Source organism: Saimiri boliviensis, chromosome 4 (assembly GCF_048565385.1).
Source record: "Saimiri boliviensis isolate mSaiBol1 chromosome 4, mSaiBol1.pri, whole genome shotgun sequence".
NCBI lineage: Eukaryota > Metazoa > Chordata > Mammalia > Primates > Cebidae > Saimiri > Saimiri boliviensis.
The window spans coordinates 102,676,728-102,702,081 of NC_133452.1; the positions used below are offsets into that span (position 1 = coordinate 102,676,728).

General features: G+C 49.4%; 1 protein-coding gene across 2 annotated transcripts in view; it reads right to left on the bottom strand.

The window, feature by feature from the left end:
- Positions 1–2,026: 2,026 nt before the first annotated feature.
- BTBD9 (BTB domain containing 9) overlaps positions 2,027–25,354 on the bottom strand; it is a 467,705-nt gene continuing 444,377 nt past the window's right edge. For both annotated transcript variants that reach the window (XM_039467447.2, XM_074397992.1), the window contains 2 exons: positions 23,234–23,312; positions 2,027–4,546 (listed from right to left, as the gene is read on the bottom strand). In XM_039467447.2, coding sequence (XP_039323381.1) covers positions 4,349–4,546; positions 23,234–23,312 — 277 coding nt within the window. In that variant the 3' untranslated portion in view covers positions 2,027–4,348. The remainder of the gene's footprint in view (positions 4,547–23,233; positions 23,313–25,354) is intronic.

Below are 25,354 nucleotides of genomic sequence, written 5' to 3' on the forward strand. Positions count from 1 at the left end.
AGCCAGATGAGGGGCACCCTGGCCCCTTCTGCAAGGTTGGAGCATTATGCCAGGAGCAGGTGTTCCCTGTACACTTTTTGAAGTGAGTAAAGAGAACAATGACTTTCAAACAAGCGTGTGTGGCGGGCCTCGTCTGTGCACCTGTCGCCTGCCTCTGCATGACCCCAGTAGGAAGCCCTAGCTGGAGGGCTGTGGGGCTTGGGGCCAGCACTACACACAGGCAGGGTGAGCATGCTGTCCCTCAGAGCATACTCAGTGGTGCAGCCACGAGCCAAGAAGGGAAAGCCTCCTCCCTCCGATCCAAAGGAAGCCAGAGACCTACCACAAAGCTCTCCTGCATCCGCTCCTTCTCCCCCGGCCTTGCCTCGCACTGGCACTGGCTGGGCATTATGTGCAACTGGTCTTCCCTCCATGCATTCACTCTGCAAATGACCAGGGCCTCCAAAGCCCGTCCAGCCCCAGGTATGACTGGGTCTGTGTCAGACAGAGAGATGGGAGCATTCCACTTGTCCTGCATGCCATTTAAACCATTCCCTTCCCTCTCTTCTGGAAACTCCTGAGCAAACACCAGGCACTAGGACAACTTCTAATTTAATATTGTAATAATAAAGCCACAGCGGCACAGAACCATGAACTGCATTTTCAATTCCTAACTGAACTCCCACTGGAGCTGTTGTCAGGATAAACACACACAATCAATGGCTGCAGTTGCCAAAATAAATGGAGCATGCCCATCTCTGCCGTGGCATTGCTGCAGACCTGCCCTGCCCGACCTGCACCCGATCTGGGCTTCGCTTGGAGGAGCTGGTCGCCACGTAGAAGGCAAGATTAAAATAATAACACCGACAACCAAGTGCTAAGGAGGAAAAACTCCTAGAAGGAGGCAAATTTAATTTTCTTTTCCTCTTTGACACCTTTCTTCCCTGTCCAAAGGGAGGTTCTTAATTGAAGTCTGCGAGGGGGAACGATCCGTCTCTTTATTACTGAGTGGCCTCAGCACACAGAACGCTCGCTTTTTGTTGTAGATTTTGCCTTCCTTTTCCCCCTTGGCTCTGGAAAGGATAAGTGAGTACAATTTTGTTGTCTTCTAAATTAAAAAGAAGGTGAAGTTGACTGGGTTGGAGCCGTCTGCACAGCACTTTGACAATTGGGGCGACAGCATAACTACTGGGCAATTTTTTGCACAATTCAAAAGCTTTTTTTCTCTTTTTGCCAAGGAGTCAGTCTAACAAACACATCTTACTCTTGCTGAAAATAATTTCTTTTCCCAACTCTTCTAGGAATAAAACACTTTTAATGTATTTGTCAGGAATCGACACTTCGTTTAATAAGATTTAAAAAGTGACAACTTAAAGAGCAATTGAGAAGAGTCTCACATCCATCATGGCTCATGGTTCTAACTAAAATCAAAACAATGAAAGCGGAAAAAGCACGGAGAAAATGGCAAAACATGTGTCTGTGTGTGTGGGGGTGGGGAGGGGTTCACAGCTGCTTCAGGTCTGAAGTGCTCGCGGTGCCCCGCCTGTGAGACTGCCTTGCTGGGTGCCAGCCTGTCTCTTTCCTCACACCCCTCCGCTCCCCGAGGACTCAGCCCCCACTCTCTGCCGGGCTGAGGGCTCTGCCGTGCCCAGGAATCCTCGCAGCCATGTGCCAGACCATCCCATCATCAGCACTTGCTTTTAGCTTCAAGTGTTTAGGTCACTTTGGTCCAGGTGGCCAGGGGAGAAGTGCTCTGTAGGACCAGCCAGGCTCTGGGGAACTCCAGGCTGCTGGGGACTTTCTGGTAGCTGCTCACTTGTCCCTGTTCCCTGGAGATGAGGGCCTTGCCCTGGTGTGGGGTGTGACACACCTTGACTGTGGCCTCCAGGCCCAGCTGGACACATGAAAAGAGCTCCTGCCCAAGTCAGAAGGCCCCTTCGGGGAAGGGCAGTGCCCCTCCTGCCTGGGAGTTCTCCTGGAGTCCGAGGCAGGCTCCCAGCAAACTGAGGGAGACAGGCTGGCAGTGTGGCTGTAGGGGAATGAGACATCTGTTGCTAGCGATACCCTATCTTCCCCTTACTTCTCTATCTAATAATAAGGCGGCATCTTTAAAGTGCTGGAAGACAGGAAGCACATGCCCCAAAGGAAAGTGCGCCACGGGTCCGGGAACTGCAGATACGGGTCTAGGGGTGAGGCTTTGCAGCACATTCCTTTTCAGATGCGAGGCCGAGCTGCCAAGCTGGCATGTTGTTCCTAGAGCACAGGAGGGCCCTGGGTGCTCCGTGGGCAGGGGCTGGAGGGCTGCAGATGCAGGGCTGGGCCGCTCCTCCGCCCCCTGCACCCGCCTACCCTCTCTTCCCAAGGTCAGCAGCGTGCTGCTCCAGGCCTGGGGTCTCTGGACAGGCGATACCCATGTTTAAAAAGAAGCACTTGAATGGCTCTTTCAAAACGTTTGAACCCTGCCCTTGATATGACTGATCTGGCTCCTCTGTCTCCACCTGGGTAGAAAACGCCCTGGGGAAGGAAGTGCTGAGTGCACAGGAGCTCTCTGGCTAATTGGCAACCTGGGGCTGGAGGCTGACAGAGTCAGTGACCATGCTGGAGGCCACCACTATGAGCGGGCACCCACCGTTCCTTACAGGAACCTCCTCACATTATGAATTGCCTGAAATCCCAGGGGCGTTCCGCTCACCCACACAACAGGGAAGTGGCAGAGATCAGAGCTGAGGGGATAGGAAGCAGCTCAGCCCTGCAGCTGCAGCCACTGAGGAGGACAGAAAACCATGGACCTGGCTTCTCCCCAGGAACCTGTCTGCTCTGCCCAGGTGGCCCTCTGATGTCTGCCATCCTGTGTTCACATGGAAAGACAGCCTTCCAATTTAATCATGCAGTTTGATGCTACCCTACTATTTCAATATGGACAATCACTCAAAACCAAGTTAAACTAGGAGGAAGCAGCTGACCCGCTGGCTCTTTCTAGACCCAGCCGGTATGTCTTTGAGACAGCAGAAAGGAAACTCTGCGCTCTCACCTTCCTCTGGTCAGGACTGCAGGTTGGCACTGAGGACCCAGGGACTGAGACGCTGCTGGCATGCCGTGCCATCCTGAGGAGACTCTCAGGCAGACACTGATGGCCACAGAGGCCGGAGCTCTGGAGACAGCGGAGGGGCAAGCAATGATATGTGCAGTTACCCAGGGCAGTCAGAACTGGAAAGGAAATCACTAAGTAAGAGATGGAGCCAGATCAAGCCACCACTGTCAAATGAGGTCCTTTCAATGAGGATTAGGAGAAAAGCTTCTTAGAACTGCTATTTTTCAATCCCCAGTTGAATACTGTGGTGTGGGGAAAGCCCCGAGTCCCAGTTCTGCATTCCCAGCGCTGACGGGAAGGCAGCTGCCTCTCTGATGCTCCGCTAAACACACTTGGAGGGGCGGCAAAGCCATGGCAGTCCCGGGTGGCTTTGGCCACACCAGAACTTGGTGGATGTTTATCTATATGGATTCTGAATGGTGAATTAGCAGCAGGCATAGTAACTGTTCCATTGTCAGCCTCCTAAGCGTAAAGGCCGAATACGTTTCAGGAATGACAGGTGAATAACTCAGCCATGTGAGTGACTGTTAACTCCAGTGTCCACAGGTTGATCTGCTCGTGTACATCTGATGAACTTCCTCAGAGGCTTTCCTCTGTGGCCCAGGTGCCAGGATGAGCTGCATCTGTGTCTTGTTTAGGAGACATGCATGATGGGTCTCTGTCCCCACAAGCTGAACCGTTCAAAACCAAGGACGGAAAATTACAGCATCAAAAGGGATTAAAACAAGTGATTTGCTGTTTGAGCATTTCAAATAGATCTGGAACACCTACGATTCACTGAATGAGAAAAACTAAAAGAAATAAAAAATCATTTAGTTGCCAGGGCAATGTATTCCATAAGGGTAAGCACTCTGTGGAAGCCCATTTCCTAAAAGGTGCCTCCAGGTAACAAAGGCCTGATGTTTCCTCCTCTGCCTGAGCATTCCTGTGCCATTTTTGTATTCCAACACAGGCCTGTCTATTACTTCCCCCTGTTCCCTGCGCCTGGATTAGATTAGAGAGGTAGGGTGTTAATGGTGGACTTGATGAAGATTGAAGACCCATTTTCTCCCCCTGGAGACCAGCCTGATTTTTACAAATTGAGAACAAAGCAGCCCCTTTCTGTCCTTGGGAGAAAACTTGTTCTGTGTCCGCTTTTGCAGCCAGGTTGCTCCTCCCTGGGAAGGGGCGGGGGCGGGGGCGGGAGCGGGGACAGAAACCAAAGACCACTGCTCAGGGAGGAGACCATTTCCTGTGGTCGCTGGAGCCCACCAAGTCACACCAGGCCTGCTGCCTCCTTTATTGGTGCTGCCGGTTGGGGGAGCGTGAGCTGGAGCCTGGGCTGGAGGGCAGTGAGCTGCCACTGGGTGCCCGCAGGGCATGGGGGTCAAGCTGCTGACTGGCCAGGCTGGTGTCCCCTGTCCCCGATTCCTCACTGTTTTCTTCCTTCTGGCTGCTCTGCTGCTCTGGACACTCAAAGTGGACACAGTGGAACACCTGGGAGAGAAAAGGAAAAGACGATGAGTGAAGGGTCAGCGTACGACCCTGGAGCTGCCACAAGTCAAGATTCTGCCCTGCCCAGCTTTGGGGGCCACCAGGTGGGAGTTAGAGGGGGTCCTTCCCACTGCCCATGCCTGCCCTGGCGCAGACACCTGATGGCAATTGGCATGTTGTAAATACATTTCAGTCAGGATGAAAGGAAATGAGCCAGTAGCCCGAAAGTTAGACACCGTGACATGGATTCCTACAAAATCTTCACACTGGATTATTCCGTTTTTGCGAACCTTTGTCTAGTGGGCTCTTTTTTCCTTTTTAGTTTTTTGTATCTGGCAGTTGGGTTAAAAGTCAACAGGAGTTGACCATGGTGGAGGCTGTTCAAGTCTGTGAGGCTGGGGCGAGCTGGTCCACAGATAACGCCCACGGGCTGTGTGGCGGCTGCGCCTTTCCCCTGTGCCTGTGAGGGTTGTCTCTGGTACTCTGGTTTTCTTCTGCATCCCCAAGCTGTGCATGTGATGTTCAGGTGCGTCTGCAGGGTCCCAGTCTGAGTGCATGTGGATGTGTGTGAGCATGCCCTGCAATGGGATGGTGTCTGTCCTGGGCTGGGTCCTGATGCATAATTCTTCCTGGCCCTACAATGGTTGAGCACAGACCTTGCTGAGGGAGCTGTGTTGGGGAGTGGACTTCAACATCACATGGCTCAAGCCAGCCTGGAACAAATGCCCCAACATGTAGAAGCCAGCCATGTGGCCGACAGTCACCCTGTAGGAGCGAAGGGTACATACCTGGCAACAGGTCAGCCTGGAAGTACCATGAACTCTGTGCCATGCCAGCACTGTGCACAGCTCAGTGCCCCTCAAGCAAGGGTGAGCCATGGCCCCGACCTGGAGAGTAGACAATGTGCTTGCGGGGGGACCTGACGTGCATGTGTGAGCCGTGGGATGCAGGAGAGAAGGGCGGGGGCTCTCGCTGCCACAGCACAAGCATGTGTGCACACGCATACACATGTTCTTCCACTGCAGAATCAAGTTCACAGGGGAGACAAATGTAGTATCAACTGCGGAATTCGATGGAAAATACAAATTCCATGCTCACCTCCCTGCATCACTATTTTTTCCATATTCCCACTTCAGTTCATTTATCGACTGCTGTTTAAAATTTCACATTTCCTCACATGAAGACTGAGACCGTGTCTTCCTGGTCCACTCTGTTTTGGCAGCTGCCGTTTTGTCTTAGAGAACTGATTTTTCTCCTTACAGGGCGGGCGCTCAGCCGCTGTCCTCCCCTCCTGCAGACCCCTTCCTCACTGCCTGACGGCTGAGGCTGCTCACACTCAGCCTATGTCTCCCTCCTCCTTTTCTTCCTTCCTTTATAAAATCTCCTTCTGTGGGTTCATCTGCAGGGCTTACTGGTCAATAGCCGGAGGGGCAGGTCCTAGGGGAAGGCCTTCTGTGGAGATCTAAACACTATTTGGGGCATCAGCTCTGTTCTGGGCTAGGCCAGGTGAATCTGAGAACCATCCTCTAGGTGACAACTATTAGTCCACTCTTCTCTCAGTTTCCCATTCTTGCACCTTTTCTGTAAGAACACCACCCTGGACAGGTCGCCACACATGGATCACTTGCCTTGTGAGTGCTCTTCCTTCCACGCCCAGGGATAGGTGAAGTCAGGCTCTGCGGTGACAGGACATGCCCTGAGAGTGCAGCCCCAGTCCTCAACACACCTCCACTAAAGCCTCTTGTAACCCAGAAAATATGCCATTCTCTTTTGCAGTATGACCCAGAGCCACATTCCGTTCCCACGCCCAGGCTCAGGACTTTTCAGGACAGGCTGCATTGCACTGCTCCCTCCCCTGCTGACATTGGAGCTCTTTATCCCGCCCCATCATGTTCTTTAATCGGTTATTTGTGTAATCCCTGCTCTCCCTGCTCTGTCAATATCTCCGGGCTGCTCTCCAGAGCCTCAGGCTGACACTAATCCTAGAATTGACTTACATTTGTCCTACTCCTTATTACCTTTCCTCAAGCTCTCTCCTCCGGTATTGAATGGCTTTTCTCTCCTTTTGCTCTTGCAAGGTTCTCTACCGTCCTGTTACATTTCCAGGCTAGCTCTTCCCCCGCCAGCCCCGCACGCCTTCAGGGAGCCTCCTGCTCCTCAGCCCACCCACCTGCCTGCCTCCTACTGATCTGTCAGCTCCGATCTGACTCAAGGACCAAGGCTTAGTCGTCCTTCTACCTGCTCGGGTTCTTGCACAAGAATAAACAAATCGATAAAAACCCTGGATTGAGAAATAAAGTTTAAAAAGACCTCAGAGTGGCCTAGTGCTACAGCTTGCTCTTTAGAGCCAGCCTCTCACTGGAAGAGGGATCAGGGTGGGTCTCTCCTCTGCACTGTGCTAGTAAGAGCCTGGAAAGAGATGCTGTCTGTAGTGAGCACGTGATAGACCTTCCACGGACCTGTTGGTATCCTGGTTCTCATTGTTATTCTCATTTCCAGCTGCATTTATGTCTTGTCTAACTTGGGCGGTGTTAAGGGCACAACTGTGTTTAGCCCATTCGCCAATTTGTTTTCAGATAATAATGCAAACGGCTGTTATTCCCAACACACCTAACAAGACTGACAGCCAATCTCAACTGTTTCTGTGTTTTCCTATGGCTGTTTCTCCTAAAGATCTCATAACTGTCTCTCTCCCTGATACCACAGAGCTTTCACAGCAGGCTCTTCCACCAAGTTAGGGGACCTTAGAGGCCCATGGAAGCCCCAGGCTGTTATTGCCTGACTGAGCTCCCCTGTGGCTCTGTAAGGAATTGGGCCATCTCAGAGCTGTGTCCCAGTCTGTGGCCCCAAGATCCCAACTAACTGGAGCGCAGTTTCCCTGAGCATCTCCAAGAAGCCGCGCAGGCGCTGCAGATTCAAAGGCAATACAAAGGGCAGCTTTATTAAATCACAAACTGTGATGAAGATTCTCAGTGAAAAAGTGTTTTTACAATGGACTGATGGGTGAAGAGGCAGAGCATGCCATGGGTTGGAGTGGGCAAGCTACAGTCGACAGGTCGGGAGGGAGCAGGCCTCTGCACACACACAGAGCACAGGGTCAGAAGGTGCACGCATGCCACAAGCATGAGGGACCTCCTATGTGCCTGACTGGGTGAGGTCCCAGCTGCCCTCAGAGGGTACACAGTCCGGTGAGGCCAGCAGACACTTAAGCCAGGGAGAAGGAGCCCCAGGGGAACAGAGGAGGGGAGCCCAGCCAGGCAGGGAATCAGGGAAGGCTTCCTGGGGGAGGACACATCTGGGGTGAGTCTGGAAGGAAGAGGCAGCCAAGCTAGAGAGGATGGAGGTGGGAGGACTTGGTATGGAAGGAAAAAGGGAAGAACTACACAGATTCTCAAGCCAAAGGGTAGCAACAGAGCAAGGAGGGCCTGGGAAGCCTGGAGTGCAGCGGGGTGTGGGGTGGAGGGATGGGGGCAGAGACCACACACAATGGAACAGGGTGAGGGCCTGGGCAGGGAGCCTGATACTCCTGGACAAAGGAGAGCCTTTAAAAACTGATCTTTCTTAAACTAAAAAATTATTTTAAAAGGAATGTACATTTGTGGTGACAAATTCAAATAAGAAGTGTTTTTAAAAAGTAGATGACAATAAACCTTTAAACTTTGGAATCTCCTGATTTAGCAATTTGGAATCAATAGGAAGGAGTCATTTTTAAATTAAAAAAGAGCAGAATTCAGTAATGGACTGGATGAGACTGATAAAGGAAAGGGCCCACAGTGCCTCTCAGGGTTCCCTGGAAGGGATGGGCACAGGCATACTGTGGTGCTATAGAAGGTGGCACCAGCAGGTCCTGGGCACAGCAGCTCAGACCTGCACTCATGCCAAGGACTCTCCAGATCCTTTCCCTGCAATGACTTCACTGAGTGCAGACGCCAGCAGGTGTGTCCACAGTGTGGTTCCTGCCCTCAGGACCTCTCGGACAGACGGGGGCAGAGGCACCTCCGTGCTGGGGCCTGGGTTCCTCTTCGGCAAATGTTGAGTGGGCAAGCTGGGACTGAGCCTCAGGGCTGTGCAGCCCCTAAGCCTGGACCTTTCCACTGTATCAACATGCCTGCATCACACTCATCATTCTACAGCACAGGGTCAGTCATATTTAATACATCAGAGGTGTATGAAAAACTCATTTTGCCTGGAAGAGAGGTCAGAGAAGGCTAGAGAGAGGAAGGTTTGCACAGGCGAGGCCTTGAGTGGTTGGGAGGCAGAGGGAATGAGGAGAGGACTTCCACATAAAGATCGAGACTCTGGCACCTCGCTCCTGGTAGCCTGTCCCCATTCACTCTGGTCACCCCTCTATGGAGCAGTGTGCCTGGCTCAGTCATCTCTGTTGATGATTTAAGCCTAGCTACCTTCAGCCAAATATGGCAACTGTGTAGGCCAATACCCAGCTAGCTCCTGGACCACTCAGAGGCCCATCAACACATATGAGGCTGGGGTGACTTCTTCTGGGACCCCCAAAATCCTCTGATTTACACACTGTACAAACGGGCATTTAGATGGGGGCCTGTAGGTGGTCCCAATTCTGTTCTTGGGAGGAGGAGTGAATAGCAAACCTGTCATGGGGAAACTGGCACATTCACTGGCGGCCATGCTGCTGGGGCTGGGCATGAAGCTGCCTCCGGCCCCTGGAGAGGAGTGTGAGGGAAGGGAGGCGGCAGTGCTTTTTATACACAGGAGCTGGAGGAGGGTGATGGCAGCTTGGAGGAAGTCAGTCCTACCATGGTGTGGGGAAATCTGGAAATTGGGAATGTACCCTTCCCCCTCCCACCGGAACCCCAAGCTCCTCAGCCCACTTCTTTCCATCAGGCACCTCTGGGCCTCCCTCTAGATGGAACAGCCAAGTCCCGAGTCTCTGCTCAGAAGCTCACGAGGTTTCGTTTCTTTTCTCCAAACCTTCCCAAGACTGCAATACCTCTTGGCAAGGATGTGACCGAAAGTGGATGAGGCATACTGGGCAGAGCCGCACTACTGATTTATGCAAAACCATTACTCCGGCAGCCGCCTCATCCTCCCTTCCCCTTTCCAGCAATCGTGTATCCCATTAGCCTGTTTGATTGCCGCTGCTCACAAAGGGGCACCTTCGCTGAACTGTCTTCAATGGCCTCTCGATCTCTCCCCCGAGAGGAGCCGGCTAATTTGGAATGTGGTCGTGTGTATGAATCCGACACAGCCTCAGTCACAATAGGGTGTCCCTTTTTTGTAGCTGCTGTTTATGATCACTTTGCCTTGCCTCTCTGGGAGCCATAATTCACAACATACTGGAGATAGTCTGGGTGTTCTTTTCTCCGCGAACCCCGGATAGCACGTACACAAATGGGCTAGTCCCTTCTTGGTGACCAGGCTAATTCCTCAGTTGGTAGTTGGCTGCTGCCTCTCATTAGAGGGATTCCTTGAGCACTATTTGCTTGACAAATTTTCAAGATTTTTAAAAGCAGAAGCCTCTGCTAATTTTCCCAAGTTGGCCTAAGAGTCCCTTGTGAACTGTAGCAGAAATCGGGAAAATTTAGTAATTGTTGATCAATGACTCTGCCTTGCTTTCCTGGTTCCTCCTGAGTAATTTCCACAGACGGCTTCCATGCCAACTGAAACAAATAGGATTTCTGATCCAAGCTTTCAACTCACAAATACAAGTTGACAAATCTCTCTAAAATAATTGCCTACCTCTTGATGTCTGTCCATAAGTCAGATGCAAAGCCATGGCTTCTAACTTACACTCCTCTAAAGATTCCCTATTTCCCTTTCACAGTGGCTGGCTGGGGGGCATCACACACCTACCCAGCAATCAGTGACATAGTAGATCCTGCTGATGGTCACCATTAACATCTCTTTTTATTTTTTTATTATACTTTAAGTTCTGGGGTACATGTGCAGAACGTGCAGGTTTGTTACATGGGTATACATGTGCCATGGTGGTTTGCTGCATCCATCACTCTGTCATCTATGTTAGGTATTTCTTCTAATGCTATCCCTCCCCAATCACCCTACCCCCTGCTATCCCTCCCTTAGCCTACTACCACCTGACAGGCCCCGGTGTGTGATGTTCCCTTCCCTGTGTCCATGTGTTCTCATTGTTCAACATCCACCTATGAGTGAGAACATGCGGTGTTTGGTTTTCTGTTCTTGTGTTAGTTTGCTGAGAATGATGGTTTCCAGCCTCATCCATGTCCCGGCAAAAGGATACGGACTAATCCTTTTTTTATGGCTGCACAGTATTATAGTATTCCATGGTGTGTAAGTGCCACATTTTCTTTATCCAGTCTGTCTTTGATGGGCATTTGGGTTGGTTCCAAATCTTTGCTATTGTGAACACTGCTGCAATAAACATACATGTACCTATGTCTTTACAATAGAATGATCTATAATCCCTTGGGTCAAATGGTATTTCTAGATTCTTGAGGAATTGCCACACTGTCTTCTACAATGGTTGAACTAATATACACTCCCACCTACAGTGTAAAAATGTTTCCTAGCTCTCCACATCCTCTCCAGCATCTGTTGTCTCCTGATTTTTTAATGATTGCCATTCTAACTGGCTTGAGATAGTATCTCAATGTGGTTTTGACTTGCGTTTCTCTAGTGACCAGTGATGATGAGCTTTTTTTCATATGTTTGTTGGCTGCATAAATGTCTTCTTTTGAAAAGTATCTGTCCTTTGTCCAATTTGTGATGGGGTTGTTTTTTTCTTGTAAATCTGTTTCAGTTCTTTGTAGATTCTGGATATTAGCCCTTTGTCAAATGCGTAGATTGCAAAGATTTTCTCCCATTTTGTTGGTTTCCAGTTCACTCTAATGATTGTTTCTTTTGCTGTGCAGAAGCTCTTAAGTTTAATTAGATCCCATTTGTCTATTTTGGCTTTTGTTGCCATTGCTTTTGGTGTTTTAGTCATGAAGTCCTTGCTTATGCCTGTGTCCTGAATGGCATTGCCTAGTGTTTCTTCTAGGGTTTTTATGGTGTTAGGTCTTATGTTTAAATCTTTAATCTATCTAGAATTAATTTTTGTATAAGATGTAAGGAGGGGATCCAGTTTCAGCTTTCTGCGCATGGCTAGCCAGTTTTCCCAACACCATTTATTAAACAGGGAATCCTTTCCCCATTGCTTGTTCTTGTCAGGTTTGTCCAAGATCAGATAGTTGTAGATGTGTGGCATTATTTCTGAGGCCTCTGTTCTGAAGTTAACAGTCTATCTAGCGACTATGGAGATGTTTTGTTTTTGTTCCCTTAAAAATGAAGTCCTTCCAACAAAATATTCCTTTTTATAAACCCTTGGTTTTACATGTGCATCTGAACAGCCCAACACATTGTTTTCAGTTAAGGAATCATTTCACAGGGGCCAGGCATGGTGGCTCACACCTTGTAATCACAGTACTTTGGGAGGCCGAGGCAGGAGGATCACTTGAGGTCAAGAGTTCAAGACCAGCTTGGCCAACATGTTGAAACCCTGTCTCCATTAAAAATATATGTCTCTATTAAAAATATAAAAATTAGCCAGGTGTTGTGGAGTACGCATGCCTTGTAATCCCAGCTGCCTGGGAGGCTGAGGGAGGCAGAGGTTGTAGTGAGCCGAGATCGCATCACTGCAATCCAGCCTGAAGACAGAGCGAGACACTGTCTCAAAAAAAGGAATCACTTCATAGGGAGACATTTCCAAATTGTGAGCAGCATATTTTCAGTACCGCTTAGGGTGATAGGATACCCAAATATTTTTGCATAAGTACTTATCGCTACTAGGTATGGAAGTAAGTTTCTGGGTGACAATTTTTATATATGGCAACAGCTTTTTTTTTTTTTTTTTTTTTTTTTTTTTGGAGAGATGGGAGTCTTGCTCTGTCACCAGGCTGGAGTGCAGTGGCGCAATTTTGGCCTCTTGGGTTCAAACAATACTTCCGCCTCAGCCTCCCGAGTAGCTGGGACCACAGGCGCATGCCACCCACACCCAGCTAATTTGTGTGTGTGTGTGTGTGTGTGTGTGTGTGTGTGTGTGTATGTATATGTATATATATATATATATATATATATTTTTTTTTTTTTTTTTAGTAGAGATGGGGTTTCACCATATTGGCCAGGATGGTCTTGATCTCTTGACCTCATGATCTCCTACCTTGGCCTCCCAAAGTGCTGGGATTATAGGAGTGAGCCACCGTGCCCGGCCGGCAACAGCTTTTTAAAACAACTTTCCAGTGTCATTTTCTCATATTCTCATAAGCCAGGGTACCCACAGATAATTGGAACTCTGCTGCTTGGAAGGTTCTGGACGAAGAGCCTTTCCAATCTGTATCACCTCAGGTAGCCCTGGAATTCCTGCCCTCTGTTTTTTATGTGTGTAGACTCCAGAGTTCCAGAGAGAGTGTTACTCTCTTGTCTTAATGGATTTGGCCAAAGAGTGGTAGAGGTGTCTTACTTATTTATTTTAAAAAACTAAAAAAAAAAAAAAAAAGGAAGCGTTCTTGTTCGCAGGCTTCTGGGATGCCTGAATCTCCTCACCTGGTAGATATGGCCTCACCAGGGCCCCCTTCCCACACTAGACAGGCACCAGGAGAGCCTGACCATGGCCCTGCTCTCCCCAGCAGCCCCAGCTGCCTGGGCTGTTCTTCACTTTGTGTGAGCAGGCTCGGTGTGTGCCTTCTGTCTCAAAGGGCTCTAGCTGCGTGGAGGCTTCCAGCCTCACCTCTCACTGCTGGCTCAGCAATGGGACTCATCTGAGGGGATCCTCACAAGCTGCTGCTTCCATGCGTCCCACTGCTGGGGGGCTTATCCACCCAGGTCTGGGGGCACTTTCTTCCAGAACAGTTGAGGATGGAGAATTGCTGCTGCTCAAGTATGACAGGCAGAATGACTGCAGTGTCTGAAACAACCGTATGTGCTCAATGTTGTGCTGCTTTTCCTCTTTTCTTCCAATGAAATCTTCCATAACAAGCATTTAAATATAAAGATGCCCACAAAAGGTCTTCTTTTATCATTATGAAACAAACTAAGTATTTTTCTGCCTTTTTTCCTGTCTCACTGAGAAGGGAAGCTTTAAGATCCAGTTCACGCTCCTATTTCAAAAGCAAGCGACCTGAGGGACAGGGAGGTGAAGTGCCACTGAGGCCACACAGCTGGCTGGAGGCGAGGCTGGCCCCAGTGCTGAGGTCCCCTCCCTCCCTTCCCCTCACTGCATGCTCCCCTCAGTGCGTCCTCCACCTCCCTGCCTGCCTGGTGCTGTTTCATGGAGCCAGCTTCTAGAGCCTCCACCCCACTTTCTTCTTAGCCTAGCTCTTCTGAGGCACCTGGCTTTGATCATTATCTGCAGGTATAATCCTTAAATCCAAGTTTTTCTTTGGATGGCTAACCTTTCCCTGCCTCTCTCCCAGCCTATATTTTTGTGCAACCAAATGCTTCCAGACTGTCTCATAACCATCACAGTTCCACCATTCTGCAAGGGCATGGCAGTCAGCCTTGGTGCGAACTTCACTTATTCCTTGATCTGGCTTCAGGCTGTTGTAAGTGAGTCCTAAGAGCTCATTTCTCTTGGAATCCTGCATCAATGCTGTGGCCCATGGTCTGATTTATGGAGGGGTTACTGCATGCCAGGCTGGGCTTTGTGTGATAAAGATGCCACAACACAGTCTCTGCTCTCAAGAACTGCAGTGTGGTGGGGACCTAGTCAGAGCCTCCCACTAGGACTATTCACAGGTGCCAGGCTGCCTGCTGGACCTGACTACCCCTGCTGTCCCTGCGCTGCCTCCTCTCTGGCCCTGTACCTGACATACACCAGACAGGACCTCCATGTTGCCATCTGAAACCTAAGTAAGTTTGTTTCCATTATTTCTATTTCCAAGCTGGTTTTCTTTGTGGGCATCCATTCCCAGCTGTTGGGACATGAAGCCCCTGGAGGGCCAGGTTCTCTCCCACACAGAAGTGGAGTCTGAAGGCTGGAACTAATGTTCTCTGCAGACCAGGCGCTTTTGCAGGGAAGGGCCTGCCTCTCCACTTGCTCTCTCTGCGCTCTGCCACTGGGACGTCTGCTTCATGCTGCTGCTGGCCCATTGGGAGTTCGGGCCCTGGGAGCCAGCACGTGATTGCTTTGAGTTGCTTCTGGGCTGAGACGATGGTCCTCTGGAGGATGCTGCAGGGGAGGTCCTCGGAGAGCCGGAGAGAGTGGAATCAGACCTGGGGCAGGGTGTCTGGGAAATAATTATCACCACGCCAGGAAGGAGCATTTGGTTCGGTATTTTTTTTGAAGAGTCTATTTCCCTGTTGTTGTTTTTTTCCACTAGAGCCACATGTTGCTATGGGAACGAGGATGGCATGGGAGCCCAGAGCCACTCACTGGCCTTGACAGAAGCCCGTAAATAAATTCTGCCTCATTCCAGGCCCTGAGCCGAGTGGTCCTGGAGGGCAAATCAAGCAGCCACTTGCAGACTTTCTGTCCTGCTGTCGGCTCGTGCAGATGCCCCACCAACATGCTCACGGGCTGATCACTTTCCATTGCATAAGGAGCGGTGAGTGTGCAGAGTGGTCTGCAACCTTCCACGCTCCCAAGCCCTTTAAGATATAAACTCATTCACTGCTCCCAAACTCCAAGGGCCAGGATCACTCGGTCCATTTTACAGATCAGAACTCACCCTTCTCCTTCAGGGCTGGCTGCTGTTTTCATGTGCTGATGGCTCTGCCATCAATCAGGTACAGCCATTTGAAATGTCACCCAGAGTTAAGGAGCTTTTTATGGGGATTAACTTCTATCAGGTGGTGAAGCTGCCATCCCCTTAAGGAAGGGTCCTGCCTCAGTTTCCCCCCAAGATCTAGCACAAACTGATGTACACAGCATGCCCAGAGGAGCCCTGCTTATCATGCCTGACTTAGTTCTGGGCCAGGGTGCAGCTGGGTTCATTTTGCACATTGCCATCTATTATACCTTTCTGGGAGACGCAGCAGCCTGGGTATTACAATCAGACTGCCTGGATTCACATTCTGATTCTGCCACTCAAGACTGTGGTATCTTGTACAAATTAGTTAACGTCTCTTGGCCTCAGTTGCCTCTTTGCTTAAAACCAAATGCTTTACTACAAAAACCATATGCTAAAAGGCATAATTTTCCCATAGAAATACCCTGTGGGGCAAGAACCAGCGGTGCCTCCCCCACACTGAGGAAACCCCAATTCTGGCTCAGATAAAATTCATCCCCTTGTTTCCTTTTTCTTAGCAGTTTTACCACTTGTATATGCATGCATGCTATAGTGAAGCTTTGCCTGCTTTTGAACTTTCCACAAATGTAATCCTAGTATATGGTGTTCTTTGGTGTCTGGCACTTTTCCTTCAACATGCTGTGATGTTCATCCACCTACAGTCCCTGCTGCCCACTGTATGAGACGCTACACTTTGCTTTTCCATCTCTGTGGATGGACGCTCGCGGTGTCCCGTTTTGGGTCCAGGATGAACAAGGCTGCAGTGAGAGCATCTTCACTCTTGTATCCTAAACTGGTACAAGAGCTTCGCTGGAGAATATACATAGGTGAGGAAGTGAATGCTCAGCCATAGGGTAAGTGTGTACACATGCTCCTTTAGAACAAAACGCCAAACTCTTCTCCAAAGTGACAGGGTCAGTCCATCCGCCCACAGCACTGGAAAACTGCCCCCTGCTCCACAATTTTGCCAACACTTAGTATTGAGTTTCCTCATCTTTAAAATGAGGGTGAGAGTGGAATCGACTTCACATATGAAGATTAAATAATGTAATAAATATAAAGGTCTGGAAGAGAACCTGGCACACAGTAAGTGCTCAGCAAATACTAGCTACTATTACTGTAATTAATAATCACGATTATTATTGTAAGGGTCATAACCTAAGAGATACCGAGACATTTGGTGTGCATACATTCCCATTTATAAATGTTTTTGGCTTAAAATCCTCCCGCTGACTACAGAAACTCTGTCTTGGAATGTCACGGCTTCTCAATAATGAAAAGTCGGCTTACTACATCTTTTCCTTTACAGCTTTCTTTGACTGGGAGAGGGGGAGGAGGGTGTACAGATCAGATCACTCACCCATTCATTCAGCTAACAGGTCCTCTATGCTTACATGTGCCAGGCACCATGTTAGGTGCCAGGGGTACAAAGATGAATATGACACAGCCTCCCTCCTCGCTATATAAATGCAGTAAGTGAAATAGAACCCTCAGAGCTGCCTAAAGCCTGTCAATATCATCCTCAGTTTCTGTTATTGACTTGGCAAAAACTTTCATGTAGATTCTTGTGAGCAGAAACCCTGACTTTCTGTAATACGTTGCAGACAGTTTGCTTTTCCTACAGTCCTTTTTAACCCTCAAGACTGTTTGTGGGCCCCTGAGCTCCATGCCTACTGAAAAAATCACTCCAGAACTTTCGAACCTAGGTTTTCATAAAAGCCACAAAAAGAAACAGGCGTACCTTCTATCTCTTGAACACCACTGACTGATTTTCATGGGTGCATAGACTTGATCTCATTTACTCCCAGCTGTGTTTCTTTAAGGATGTAGGTATGTGCCTTTGTTATTTGCTAAGATAAAATGAAATGGAAGGGTTGCTGGGAGACCCCACACATCAGAACCAATGTGGTTCTGAACACGGTTGTTGGGGCTGAAACTAAAGATTCTGTCGATATTAGTAATGCTGTTGACAAGGTCCAGTTTATCTTAGACATGAGAGGCTTAGAAGAGGAGCACGTCTGTCTCCCCAGCGGCTCAATTAGCATTGAAGGCAGATGGGCACCCACACAGGAACGACCACGAGCTTGCTAAGCTGGCAACTGAGACCACCATAAAGTGACTGAGGAAGTGGCCAAGAAAGACCTCCTTGGCCACAGGCACTGGGGAGAACCAGAGGAACGGAAACAATGAAGCGGAAGGCGGATGTGCTGAAAGACAAACCGACATGTCTGCCATCTAGTGCTGAGCATGGGAGGAAGACAAAGGTGTGGGGAAAAGCGTTCGAGGGTAAAGAAGAGGCACGTGTGAGCACCGGGCCAAGCACAGGGGAGCTTACAGAGCCAGGCGAGCAGGGAGCAGAGGACGCAGAAGCACACTGGCGGGACGTGGAAGCGGAGGGCCCTGATGAGTTAAGATAAATGATAAGGACGATGCTGAGTACACAAGGAATAGGGGTCACAGAAGGAAGTGGTGGAGTCTTTAAGAGGTAAGCATTGGGGGAATTTATTGACAGAAGTCATAAACATAGCTAAAAAATTAAATGAATTTGTTGCTGTGGTGCTCACAAAGGAAGATGAGAGACAGATGCCAGTAGCAGACGTACACTTCCCAGAGGAGAGGGATGGAATGCTGCAGGAAATCAGAAGCGTGCCAGAGCAGGTGATCAAGAAATCTAAACCCACAGAGTGCCGGGGCGGCCGTCGCCTGAGAGCTGGACGAATGGGAGGGAAGTGGGGGAAATTAACATGCAGCAGACGAAGGCTGAGCCTTTGGATGCAGGAAGGCCTGGCTGACTGGAGCAAGACAGACACACACCTACAGCAGGCAAGAAATCCCAGTCCGCCTTAGCTCAGACAGCTCAGCCTGGGGCCCGCTTCCACGCACCACCTGCTGTCCGCCTTTTCCTATTCCAGCAGCAGCCAGAGTGTTTGGAGGTCGGGGCAGTTTCCATGGTCACTGTCTCAGAGCTATCAACTCACTGGGTTCTTGGCCCCAAGAATGACTTCAGGTCTCTCTAAACAGCCAGCCGCTCTGCAGGCTGCTACTTATTCACTGTCCAGGACACTTCCCACCTTTTGCCAGACTGCCCAGCCACGGTCTCCTCTTGATTACTCTCCCACAGGAGCCTCCATGCTGCACTTCCCCGGCTCTGCCCGCCCCTCTCTGGATGGGGAAGCACCTGCAGAAGACGGGCCTACCTGGGCCATTTGGCAAAGGGTTTGGTCACCCAGATTTTCCTTTACTGTACACACACAGACAGTATTACCTCTCCATGCCATAGACCAATTCCATCCATAATTTCTGAAGCGAGTACAAAGTATCTGGGTTCACAAACACTGGGAAGCTAAAGAGGAACAGTGTTTCTTCTGCTCTGACTTGAAAGCTGCTGTTAGGGACTGATGCTTGTATCCCTCCCAAATTACTCTGTGGAAGCCTTAACCCCTGATGGAATGGGATTAGAAGTGGGGCCTTTGGGAAGTGATTAAGTTCAGCTGAGGTCATGAGGGTGGAGCCCTCATGATGGGACTGGTGTCCCTATAGGAAAAGTGCTGACTGAGCACTCGTGCCTGCTCGCTCTCTTTCTCTCATGGGAGTGCACACACCTAAGAAGGCCATGTGAGGACACAACCCAGAAGACGGCCCTCACCAAGATCCAGCTTGCAGGCACCCTGATCTCAGTCCCAGCCTCCAGGACTGTGAGAAATCAATGTGTGACTTTAGTCTGTGGAATAGCCAGCTGAGACAGCTGCTGATGTTATTTAGCAAACAAGCAGGGACACACTGAGGAAACCCTACATCCTCTGTCCTCCCGGCCACCCTCCATAGTGAGAGAGGTGCCCTGACTCCTTTTTCTCTACAGTGCTGGAGTTCTGGCGCCCATGGGACCGGGAATCAGGGTGGTGTGCACTTGCATCTCCAGCCTCCTTTCCCATGCTGCGGCCCTCCCCAGCTCCACGAAGCACTCCTGTCCATGCGGTCACGTTCTCCAGAGCTGTTTCTCCCAGGAATCCCGCCTGGCCAAGCCAAGCCATTCTCCTTCCCTGATGTGACCTCTGTCCCTCACACCTCTGAATTTTGCCATACTGGCTTACACACATTTCCACTGTTCTCTAAGCCATTATGACTTTTTCCAAATAATGTCCCATAACCCAGTATGCTGTAGTAAAGAACATTCTCTGGGGGGTTTGCTATATTCTTGATGCCCAGTAAAGTGCACCTTTATCGTACATTTTTTGTTTTTTGAATCAGGGTCTCACTCTGTTACCCAGGCTGGAGTACGGTGCTGTAATCATAGCTCACTCCAGCCTTGAACTCCTGGGCTCAAGCGATCCTCCTGCCTCGGCCTCCTGGGTAGCTGGGACTACAGATGCATGCCACAATGCCTACTAATTGGTTTTCTTTCTTTCTTTTTTTGAGACAGAGTCTTGTTCTGTTGCCCAGATTGGTGTATAGTGGCACGACCTCAACTCACTGCAACCTCCGCCACTTGGGTTCAAGTCATCCTCCTGCCTCAGCCCCCCATGTAGCTGGGATTGGAGGCACGTATAACCATGCCTGGCTAATTTTTGTATTTTTAGCAGAGATGGGGTTTTACCATGGAACTTCTGATCTCAAGTGACCCATCTGCCTCAGCCTTCCAAAGAGCTGGGATTAAAGACATGAACCACCATGCCTCGCCATTTTTTTTTTTTTTTTTTTTTTAAAGTAGAGACAAGGTCTCACTATGTTTTCCAGGTTGGTCTTGAACTCCTGAACTCAAGCAAACCTCTGGCCTCAGCCTCCCAAAGTGTTGGGATTATAGGAGTGAGCCAATGCACCCGGCTTATTGTGTCTTTTTGTGTACTCTGAGAATGAGATCCTGTTCATTATTTATTTTATGACTTAAGATGTTTCCTGGTCCAGTGTGCAGTAGCTCACGCCTGTAATCTCAGCACTTTGCAAGGCCAAGGGGGGTGGATCACCTGAGGTCAGGAGTTTGAGACCAGCCTGGCCAACATGGTGAAACCTGTTTCTACTAAAAATAATAAATCAGCTGGCCGTGGTGGTGGGTGTCTGTAATTCCAGCTACTTAGGAGGCTGAGGCAGGAGAATCACTTGACCACGGGGTAGAAGCTGCAGTGAGCTGAGATCGAGCCACTACACTCCAGCCTGGGTGATGGATTGAGACTGTCTAAAAAAAAAAAAAAAAAAAAAAAAGGCCAGGCATGGTGGCTCACACCTGTAATCCTAGCACTTTGGAAGGCTGAGGTGGACAGATCACCTGAGGTCAGGAGTTCTAGATCAGCCTGACCAACATGGAGAAACCCCATCTCTACTAAAAATACAAAATTAGCCAGGCGTGATGGCACACGCCTGTAATCCCATATACTCAGGAGGGTGAGGCAGGAGGATCGCTTGAACCAGGAGGTGGAGGTTGCTGTGAGCCAAGATTGCACCATCACACTCCAGCCTGGGCAACAAGAGGGAAACTCCATCCTCTCAAAAAAAAAAAAAAAAAAAAAAAAAAAAAAAAAGGTGTTTCCCAGTTGGCAACACTACTTTTGAGGCTTTTTTTTCCCCTGGTCAATAATGGATTGACCATTATTGGTCAATCCGACTGAGCAAGTTATTCACTAGCCAAATAGGATGGATCACAAGTTAATTAGTGACCCACTATCCAACCCACTTTAAATGGGCTAGCCTCCACCAAAGTGGTTGCGGCCCCTTGCACAGATATTTTTGGGAAATTCATCACAAAAGAGAGAGCTTACACTCCAACTTCAGTGCTCTGTAATGGGAAATCGTTCCTGAACTAGAATAACTTTGAAAAAAAAAGTCCAAGGTTTTCTTCTTCCTTGGTCACTGAGGTGATGGGTCTGGGACTGAGGGCAGCCCTGGAAGAAGGCTCTGAGCAGACTCGCCTTGCTGCTGCTTAGCCTTTTCTGACTTGAGAATTCCTCCTGTTATTATACAAAATTTCAGAATTCCATTTAGGAATTAAAGAAGAAAATGGGGGGAAGCACTGTTTAAAAAGCAAGAACTGCAAATGAAAAATAGTTAATTCTATTTCAATATATTACTATGTAAAAATTTCAATTGTTTATGACCTGATGTTTATAATTCTCAAATTTTTCTTTAGAAAATATCAGCTGGTTTACTTTTATAGTTTTTCAGGTTTGTTTTGAAATAAAGAGGCAAGCGGAAAAGTTCCAAGTTTCTGTTTATAAGCTCCTCCTGAGTATATGGGCCACTTTTATTCTAAATAAATAAAAAGGCAAAATGAATTTAAATTATCACAATATTTTCACTTTTAAAAATGCTTTTGAAGTACCAGAAACACCTTGATGTGTTCCGAGAAAATTTTCATTCCATGAAGACGACACATGAATCCCAAGCACAGGGCCCATTTACTAGATGGAAACATGGAGCCCTGCGTTCAAAAAGCAGAAAAAAAGGTTTCTGCTTTCATCAAGGGTCTCTCTCTCAAGCTGTCACGCTGCTTATTACTTGCTACTTAATGTTGTGCTCCCTCAGGCACACGGACAAACATCCCCCCCTGCCAGTATGGCCCCTCAAGGGCACCCAGGGCCCTAACCTGTGACTTAAGCTCAGGACTCAGACCAGACCCTGACCCCACCCATCCCTGTGCCAGGGCCCCCGCTTGGGGTGGAGGACACAGTGATCATGGGCGAGATGAGGAGGGGGAGGCCAAGCAGAACCCAGGCATCCCGGCTCAGGGAGTGGGTGGCTGAGAGCTCATTGTAGGAAGGTGGGAAGGGGCAGGAGACAGGATTGCGTGTGGGCTGAGGCCCCAAGGTCCTGGTGTGTGTTCCACTGTGCGATGGAGCTTCACTTATAAAGCAATTCAAAGGTAAAAAGACCCTAAGATTTTAAGATAGTGCCACAGAGCATTACACCTCAAGCTCTGGGTCCCATGTGACTGTCCTGGTGGCACACCATAGAGCCAATCCTGCATATACCTGAGAAGGATCATGGAAAGGTACAATTGCAGAACTTTTTTTTTTTTTTTTTTTTGAGACGGAGTTTCGCTCTTGTTACCCAGGCTGGAGTGCAATGGCACGATCTCGGCTCACCGCAACCTCTGCCTCCTGGGTTCAGGCAATTCTCCTGCCTCAGCCTCCTGAGTAGCTGGGATTACAGGCACGCACCACCATGCCCAGCTGATTTTTAGTATTTTTAGTAGAGACGGGGTTTCACCACGTTGACCAGGATGGTCTCGATCTGTTGACCTCGTGATCCACCCGCCTCGGCCTCCCAAAGTGCTGGGATTACAGGCTTGAGCCACTGCGCCCGGCCTAAATAGACTGTTTTTTTTTTTTTTTTCTTAAGATAGGGTTTCACCATGATGGCCAGGCTGGTCTTGAACTCCTGATCTCAGATGATCCACCCACCTTGGCCTCCCAAAGTGCTAGGATTACAGGCGTGAGCCACCGCACCCGGCCTTTGAACTATTAATATTTTTATGTTTCTCATCTACCTCTTGGATTTCGACCCATCATTCCCTATGCTGCCTGTCTTAAACCGGAGGTTCTTTGGAGGTACATACTTGACACGGTATGACTACATAACAGCACGTGAGTGATAAGTCAGCAGCACGGTCACCTGCTAGACAACAAGCTCAGAGGGGCAAGGAACCTTTCTCAGAACACATACAATTGCTGTCATTTGGGAGAGCTGAGGACTCAGACATACGGGACGTGTCTGACCTCTCAAGGCCTCTGTGGTTGGCCGATTCCACAGAGAGCTGTAGGAATTAGCAAGGCAGTAGGAGCTGGCTTTCATTTGCTAGTGAAGAGATATCCAGAAATGATAATGATATCCCCACTGTGCAATTGCAGGACTTTCTCCATACCAAGCTGTCTGAACAACAGGCCATTAGCAGGCAGAACAAACAGTTCCACTTAACTCAGGATGTAACTTTTACCTGTACATCATGAATCTCACAGCACCTCTCATGGAAAGAGCCCCTTACCTCATTTGCTGTGTTGTGTGTCCCAACGATCCGGATGAAGGAGGCAGGCTGCCTTTCAAAAGTTACTGACTGCCAGGACCTGTGAGAGGAAACAACCATTTGCCTGGTTAGACGGTGCAGTTAACTCTGACAGTGTGGCTGGTGGAGTCACATCCACAGAGGAGGGAGGGCTTCCTGTCCTCCGGGACCTGCACTGCAGGGGGCAGGGCCAGGGCTGCACCAAATGTATGGCTGGGAGATGCAGGATATACAGTGTCCCTATTCAGGAGCCTACAGTCCCATCACAGAAGGCACTCTTCCCCATCTGTGAATGTCACTTAGGGTTCTTACAAAGCCCTCCATAAACAAGCACAGAGTGCAGACCAAGCCCTCATTACAACAAGAGTTCAGACAAATAAATGTAATCACAGCGGCAGGAGCCCATAAATACATCTCCCCATCTATAAGATGGGGCCATAACGGGGCCAACCTCAGGGCTGCTGGCAGAATGACCTCAGTGATTCATCAGACGTATATCCAGTGGGGAGCAGTTACTCAGCATGGGAGGCTTCTGGAAGGAGAAGAGTTTTGAAGAGGGCAGGGATGTGGGAGGGCTGAAGAGTTCCAGGACTCAGGTTGGAGCAGTGGGGTTCCTGCCCTACCATCTGACCCCCACATGTGAGTGATGGCACATGGGGGCGGTGACAAGTTCTCCACAGGCCTCTACCCCTTCCTTTCCTGCTTCCAAATGCCGCCCCCGACACCATCTTTTCTCAAGACTGGCCTGTCTCTGTCTGGGTGGTTTCAAAAGCATCCCCAATATTTTAAAGGCAGCTCCTCATTGATCAGCATGGGCCAGGCCAGCTCATTTAAGACTCAGCAGAGCAGGCCCTGAACAGACCCTGAGAGGAGGAGTTCTGCTCTTGGCTGAATGCTCAGGAGCTCATCAGAATGCACCGGAGGAGTGCATGGCGCCCACGACTGTAAACTCCAATAATATTTTCTGTAATAAATGTGAGGAGTTCACAGTTGTTGCCATCCCTCCTCCGCTCTCACAGTGGAAATGCCAGCTGCTGGGAAGCTGTTTCCTGTAATTGTCTAATTACCAAGTAATGCTAGCAAAGAAAATATATATGTATTTGCAGTTTGTTTTTCCCCTTTGGTTTCAGGTGTTCCATCTTCCCTCTCACTATGAACCTCCCACTGAGATTGATTCACTGCCGCCTGGACACCAGTCCCCTTAAGGTCATTAAAAAGTCATTACCATCTTGTGTGCAAAGTCTGTGTCCCTGAAAGCAGTTTTGTGGAAACAGACTAAGGACAATCACTCTCTCCGTAAAAATGCTATTCTTCACACACAAAGTTGATACCATCTGAACATGCCTAGGGCTTGCACTGGTGGTCTATTTTCTTAGTGGGCGACTGCTGTCCTCTCAGACCCCCAGCTGTCTTGGGGAAGGTCTGCTAGGTGGGTTGCAGCCTGTGGGCCGGCAGGGCGCTGTGGGGTTTCCACGGGCCTAGCTGTGTCTGGTGAGCCAAGCAGTGGAACGCACCACACACTCACGTCCTTCCCCCAGCAGGTGAGGGGGAAGTGAAGGGAGCCACTCCTGGCCAACGTTCACACTATTTGGGACATCAGAGTCCCATCCATGTCCCTAAAGGAAGCTAAAGAGTACACTAAAGCTGGCCCACTGGTTGCTTCTTGGGCCACGCCTCCAGGAAAGGGAAACTACTGTGAGTGACAATAGCTGGTGACAGCTATTGGGTTCAAGTCGCAGTTTCACAAAAAGGACTGGCATGGGGAAGCAGCGGGAAGGGAAGAAACTGAGCAAAGATTTTATTATTCTCAGCCTTCCAGCTCGATGCCTATCAAATCTCCAGGTGATTCTGGACATAAAGGTACAAGTGGACAGTTGGAAGCTCTTGGTCCTCAACAACATGCGTGTGGCTCTGAGAATGAAGACGGGCCCAGAATCATGGCCCTGTGGTCCCACACATTCCTCCCTCCATGATGCAGAGGAGGCTCAAGGAGCACAGGCAGTGACACGGTCTCGCTGGGAGCCGTCCTGGGCAGAGCCGGCCTGAGCCTGGGTCTCCCTCTCCTCTCTCCCTTGCTATTCCTCTTGCCTCCGCTCCCCTCTC